This window comes from Chlorella variabilis (assembly GCF_000147415.1).
Source record: "Chlorella variabilis unplaced genomic scaffold CHLNCscaffold_17, whole genome shotgun sequence".
Lineage (NCBI taxonomy): Eukaryota > Viridiplantae > Chlorophyta > Trebouxiophyceae > Chlorellales > Chlorellaceae > Chlorella > Chlorella variabilis.
In genome coordinates, this window is record NW_005435071.1 from 554009 (window position 1) to 560535 (window position 6527).

General features: G+C 65.7%; 1 protein-coding gene across 1 annotated transcript in view; it reads left to right on the forward strand.

Annotated features, from left to right (window-relative positions):
- Positions 1–6527, forward strand: part of CHLNCDRAFT_136738 (hypothetical protein) — a gene marked incomplete at both ends in the record, with an annotated part of 11054 nt that overhangs the window by 2480 nt on the left and 2047 nt on the right. The window contains 16 exons of the mRNA XM_005845505.1: positions 530–612; positions 1381–1418; positions 1545–1670; positions 1825–1972; positions 2177–2302; positions 2586–2658; positions 2901–3061; positions 3320–3407; positions 3953–4112; positions 4336–4498; positions 4914–5082; positions 5224–5306; positions 5505–5569; positions 5734–5820; positions 6012–6156; positions 6361–6418. Of these exons, the coding sequence (XP_005845567.1) occupies positions 530–612; positions 1381–1418; positions 1545–1670; positions 1825–1972; positions 2177–2302; positions 2586–2658; positions 2901–3061; positions 3320–3407; positions 3953–4112; positions 4336–4498; positions 4914–5082; positions 5224–5306; positions 5505–5569; positions 5734–5820; positions 6012–6156; positions 6361–6418 (1773 nt within the window). The remainder of the gene's footprint in view (positions 1–529; positions 613–1380; positions 1419–1544; positions 1671–1824; positions 1973–2176; positions 2303–2585; positions 2659–2900; positions 3062–3319; positions 3408–3952; positions 4113–4335; positions 4499–4913; positions 5083–5223; positions 5307–5504; positions 5570–5733; positions 5821–6011; positions 6157–6360; positions 6419–6527) is intronic.

A 6527-nucleotide genomic window follows, 5' to 3' on the forward strand; every position in this document is an offset into this window, starting at 1 on the left:
GCCAACTGACCGCCCAAAATCAAGCTGGGAACATGATAAGAATGATTTCATTTCATCCTCCAGAGCACTGTGTTTAGCAACAGCAGGCCCTATGAAAACCCTGCGCTTCTCTCTGGCCAGGGCAACAACATTATGGAGGGAGTGGAGGCGCTGCGTGTGTCTGTGCACGGCAACGTGCTGCTGCCGGCGGACGAGGGCTTCCAGCAAGCCATAAAAGTGTGGGACCCTCTTTTTTCTCAGCTGCGCACTCAGTTGGGGCCTGAACATTCAATTGCTGTATCGGGTGTATATCAGTCAGTTTAGAAGTCAGGGGGGTCTCCCCCAGCCACACTGCGAACGGCAAAACCGCCCCCACACCGGCGCCGGCGCTAGTGGTCCAGCCGCGGGGCGAGGGTCTGCCTCTGCCGCCCCTGCCGCCGCTGGCCCCACTGCCCGCCTGCCGCAGACCTGCCGTTCTGCGGGCCAGGGGGACAGGATGTAAGCCTACTCCAGACAGCTGGCCAGCGGTGCACATGCGTGTGCGCTGCAGGGACGGCCGACGTGGTTGCCGCCGTCAAGTTTGCCACCTCTCACGGCCTGCAGCTGGCCGCGAGGAGCGGCGGCCACGGCGCGGTGAGGGCACGCCCGCTGCTCGACCCCTGTGTGCCTGCTGCTGCTAGCGCGGCTGCAGCAGGAGCGTGGCTGCTTCCCGGCATGGTTTGCAGCCCCAGCTCCAGGCTCCGCCATGCCAGTTGGGCGCAAATCGTGCTAGTAAATTTGTGGCTCTGCATCGAGAAATGAAGAGGTTCTTTGCTTTGAAGAACTTCCCGGGCCCGCGTGCCTCCCGTGCTATGTGCTGAGGTTCCCCGCGCGTTCTTCACCGGCTTCTTCACCCTAGTAGAAGGAGCAACTGCAGAAAACACACTTGGTGAGCATCCCGGGGCAGGAAGACCGCCATTGCGGCGAGTGAGAACTCCTACTGGATAAACTCCCGTCTCTTCGGCACCATGGCGACCAGACTCACCCCAGCATGCATTTGGATGCAGTTGGTGAGTCGCGGAAGCGATCCTGCTGCCTGGAACGCAGGGAAACCCTTCCGCCGAGCCCCGGGGGGCCTAATCCAGCGTTCTGGCCAGTGGCCAGAACATCCCACCGGCCAGTGTTGCTCAGCATCCCCCGGGCAGTGCTGGGCGGCGCGAAAGGGGCGCTGGCGCTACCCACATGCGCCCTGTCCGCGCGGCATGTGACAGCACTTGCGCTGGGCAGCCCAGTGCGTTGGTGGAACATTCAGAAGAGCCCTGCCCAGTGCTGGGCAGCGCTGGCTTAGACCCCAGGAGGACTGCGTCCCACCCGCTTCGGTTGCCGCCACAACTCACGCGCGGGTTGCCTGCTGGAACGCAGGGCAGTGCAAGCTTCCTGATGTCGGGTTTGTTTGGCGAGTGAGTGTACTGGCGACGTGCTTTTAAGTTGTGCGCGGCTGCCGCCATGTACCGCTGGCGCTTTCGGCTGCCCCCCACGTGCCCACCTGCTCGGCCTGCGCTGCCCTCCACTTCTGGCCCCTGCAGCCTCCTGCTCATCCGCCTCTGCCTCACCATGGCCTACATCTGGCTCATGACTGCCGCCAGCGTGGGCTACCCGGCCTGGCCGGGAGTGTCAAACCCGGGCTTCTACTCGCTGGATGGCATCATCTGGTGAGAAGGAGGAGGATGCTGCATAGCAGGCAGGGGTTTGCCCCATCAATATGGCATCCAAGTGCGTAAAGCCGTGAGCCGCCGCTTTCCTGCCGCCGCAAGTACGCACCCTCCCCCTTGGCGCTCTCCCCTCCCTTCGGCCTCCTCCCTGCAGGGCCACACTCAACTTGTTCTTTCACGGCTGCGCACTGTTCCAGCTGTTCTGGGACGAGCGGCGCATCACCTTCAAGGACGCCGACCTGCACCAGCTGTGGCAGTTCTTGTATCGCCGCTCGGGCATGGGCAAGCTGGAGGTGTTGGAGGTGAGAGGCGGGGAGTGCACGGGCTTTCTTGTGTGTGTCTCTGCGCAAGGGGACCCTGTGTGTGTCTGTGTATGCCTTGGTTGCCCAGCTGTTGTTTCCTGTCCTAACAGGAATAGGATTTGGAGGAGCAACCAGAGCGGAGTTGCAGCCAGCCACCACCCATGCCTCCCTCCCATGCACACACACGCACTTCCTCTGCTGCAGTCCACTAAGCGGGCCCGCTTTGTGCGGTTCAAGGCAGGGGAGGAGATCCTGAGCGCCGCCGCGACCAAGTGCACCCTCATGCTGCTAGTGGAGGGGCTTGCCACATACCGAATGGAGGATGACAAGGTGTGCTGGGCTGGGCTGGGGAGGAGGGAGAGGAAGGGACCTCCAGGGCTGCGCGGTAGGCACGAGGGGTATGCGTGATTTGCTTGCATGGGCGTGGATGGGCGCCAGCGGTGGTAATGCCCGCACGTGGGTGGCGCCACAGGCGGCTGATGTCGGCGCCATGCGCAGGCGGCCACGGCACGAGGCGTGCAGCCAGCCCGGGCCGCTGCCGATGAAAGCAAATCTGCCTGGCCGCCGAAGCCCATGCGACCTGGCATGCACGTGCCGCCTCCTGCTGCTGCAGGGCAACACACTAAAGGACGACACACAGCTGATCAGCGGCCAAACATTTGACATCGGGCTGCTCAACGTGCTGGGTACGCCATCCGGCTGGCGCCCACCATTGCTGCACTGCGAACGCAGAGCAGAGCAGCTTGTTTGTTGCCAGCCTTGCTGAGGTTACATGCTGGGCGGATGCCGTGTTGGTCATGCTCACCCAAGCGGCCTGCCCGCGCGCCCGCGCCCACCACCACCAACTCCCATCTCCCGCCACCCCACTGCATGCATCCCCACCACACACAAAATCCCCCACCCCCCCGCCCTCCCGCACCCCCCGCAGGCGTCTACATCGCCTTTGAGCACGGCGAGGGCGAGAGGCGGTTGGTGCGGGCGGTGTCCGACTGCACAGTGGTGCTGTGGGACCTGGACTACCTCAACTACCTGGCCACCCGCTGCTCCCCCGCAGTCTCCGCCTTCTGGCGCAACTTTGCGCTGTGCCAGGTGGGCGGCGGGGTCCTGGCGTGCAGCTGTGGCATGTGAGGTGGTGGCGGTGATATGCGAGCGAGGCGGCATCCCCCCCACCCCCCCACCCCCCCCGTGGGGTTGCTGGATGGGAGAGTGGGGATGCTGCGGTATACAGGCTGGCAGTGGGAGCAGGGTGCACGAGGGAGGAGGTGGATGCACGCCTGCCGCGCCTGCCGCCTTCCCACCCCCATCTGTCGTGCACCCGGCTGCCGCACCCCGTCTCCCTGGCTGCAGACGGGGCTGGAGTGGTTCCACCGCGCCCACTTGGGGCAGCCGCCCGTCAACGGCCGTGGCCACCCAGAGCCAGCTGGCATCACACAGGGTAAAAGGTAAAGGTAAAGGTGGGGAAGAGCCTCCACAAGCTTCACTTCCCGGTTTTAACGTCTAGCTTTAGACCATTATTTGATCTGCCCGACGCGCCAAGTGCAGTACCCCCCACTAGTAGTGAATGGGTCCCGGGGAGGCCTGTGCCGAAGCCTTGGCGATTCTATTAGGCGTTCCCGAAGGAATTGGCTTGGATTGGCGCTGAGCCGGTCAGCTATGCCGCGTTTGTCCTCACAAAGTTTCGACATGGGAGGAATCGAACCTGTGCCCTCTCGGAGGGTTTAGACACTAGCTCCAGCGCCTTCAAAGAAGGCCTTTCTTAGCCGCGGCCTGATGGGTGCGCGGCGGGCTGTCAGGGTGTGAGGCGGGGGCGGTGTTGTGAGGCAGGCAGGCTGCCCCTGGCAGCTCGGCTGCCGGCAGGCCTTCGAGTGCGGCGGCACGGGCCCGGGCAGCATCGGGCGCGCTGCGGCATGCCTTGCAGAGGAGAGGGCACACGCACCACCCGCCGCTCACGTCAGCAGCCCCGGTGACTCCCCTGCGCAGGCCTGGCTCGCTCATCAGACTTCACAGACCCTCTGGAGCCTTATGAAGACCCCTCCCCCACCCTGAAGGGCGTGCTGACCTGGCTGCCCTCCACCCTGGCACCCTTCCTGCCGTCAGGCATGCGGCACACGGCCATGCCGCGGGCGGGGGCGCTGGCGAGGTGCGCCTGCGCTGCACACGGTGCAGGAGCAGCACCCGTGCATGCATCACGCTGGGCAGGAGCGGCACCAGCAGCGCGTGGTTGTGTTTGTTGCTCCCCGGCATGCAGGGCCGGCCGCGAGAGCAAGGGCCGGGTCCCCTGCCCCGTCACGCCACCTCCCCATGGTGCCTTGCCACGCCACCTTGCTCACCCCATGCCGCCTATCCCCACTGCATTGCCGCAGGAACCGGCTGATGGCGCTGGGTGGGTCGGGGCGGGGCAACCTTGACGCGGTGCTGTCCCAAGAGCCCCTGGAGCTGCGGTATACTAGCCAGAAGATTGTGAATGCCATCTCGGCTGAGCTCTCGAGCTCAGCCCCTGGTTCTCGTGCTGGTTCAAAGGCCATGGTGTGACGGATTCGCCCCTCATGATGCCACCCGACTTGACTCGGAGAATGGATGCTCAGGCAGGAGCCACATGACATACCCTCCCAGCGGCAGTGCCTCCTGTACCTTGCAGCCTTTTTTCTTCATCCAACGCTCCTATTCAATGCCGTCCCTGGCCCCGCTGCTGCCACCTTGCCTGTGCTCCTGCCGCTGCCGGCCAGTGCCGCCGATCGTTGACTCACGCCACACAGCATGCCGTGTGGCCCGCCTGACCGCCCAATATCAAGCTGGGAACGTGATAAGTATGATTTCATGGCTCCAGAGCAGTGTCAATAGCAAGCCCTCCAAACAACCCTAAGGGCTAGCGGTACTGCGGCCAGGTGGACTCTCTACAGTTCGAACGCCCTCCTCTCAAACCGTGCGCTTCTCTGACCAGTGCAACATTATGGACGGAGTGGAGGCGCTGCGTGCGTCTGTGCGCGGCAACGTGCTGCTGCCGGCGGATGAGGGCTTTGCTGAAGCCATAAAAGTGTGGGGGGTCTCCCCCAGCCACACTCTGAACGGCCAAACCGCCCCCACACCGGCGCTGGTGATCCAGCCGCGGGGTGAGGGGGAAAGGTGCCGCCCTTGCCGCCGCTGGCCCCGCTGCCTGCCTGCCGCAGGCCTGCCGTTCTGCGGGCCAGGGGGCCAGGATGTAAGCCTACTCCAGACAGCTGGCCAGCGGTGCACATGCGCTTGCGCTGCAGGGACGGCCGACGTGGTTGCTGCCGTCAAGTTTGCCACCTCTCACGGCCTGCAGCTGGCCGCGAGGAGCGGCGGCCACGGCGCGGTGAGGGCACGCCCGCTGCTCGACCCCTGTGTGCCTGCTGCTGCTAGCGCAGCTGCAGCAGGAGCGTGGCTGCTTCCCGGCATGGTTTGCAGCCCCAGCTCCAGAGTGGAGCCGCCATGCCACTTGGGCCCCTGCCTCCCTGCTGCCTGCTCCCTGCCCGTGTGGCGGCTCCCGGCTGGCCCTTCTCCCTGGCTGCAGGGCAACCCCAGCTGGGTGGATGGAGGCCTCATGGTCGATATGTCGCTGATGGGAAGGTGGGTGATGTGTACGTAGTGGGCTGGGGGCGGGGTGGTGGAGCAGAGCGGCAGGTGGCGGCGGCGTGGCTGCTGGCGCCCCGCTGTGAGCTGGGGCTCACTCCACGTGCCTGCCACGCCCTGGCCTGCCCTTGCACCTGCCGACGCGCTGCCCCCCTGCTCCCGCCCCGCAGCGTGTATGTCGACCCTGCGGAAAAGACGGCGGTGGTTGATGGCGGCGCGCTGGCTTGCTACATCGACGCCGACACGGCGCTGCATGGGTGAGGGTGTATGTGTATGTGTGTGTGTGTGGTGTGGGGAGGTTTTTGGTGGTGAGCGTGTGTTTGTGCGTGTGTTTGTGTAGTATTCCTATGGCTGGATGAGAGAGGCGCTAGCCTCACCGCGCTCCTGCATGCCTTGCCTGCTGAGCCTCATCGCCACCCGCCACCCACCGCCACCACCCGATGTGCAGGCTGGCGGTCCCGCTTGGCGTGTGCGCCGTGGTGGGGGTGGGCGGCCTGGCGCTGCACGGCGGGCTCAGCGTGCTGTCCCGCGCCCACGGGGCCACCTGCGACAGCCTGCTGGAGGCGCAGCTGGTGCTGGCGGATGGCTCTGTGGTGAGCGCTGGGCAGGCCCTGGGCTCACGCTGCTTCGGGGTCGGCACGGCGGAGGCGGGCAGGCAGAGCGCGGGCCCACACCCAGCTGGCTGCCACAGCCAGCAGATACTGACAGGGCGGCGCTGCACGCAGAGGGCGGGGGGCCTTGGCGGCCTGTCTTTCAACGCCCCTGGCGCCGTGCTGCCTGGCCGTGTGCCCCTGCAGGTGCATGCCACCAAGGATGGGCCCGACCCAGAGCTGCTTTGGGCCCTCAAGGGAGCGGGTGAGCATCCTTTTGCGGGGAGCAGGGCCGCGTGGCCCGCCGCTGCCCCGCGGCCTGGCACCAGGCCGCGGCTCCAACCTCAGCGGCCGGCCCCTGCTCCGCCCCCCCC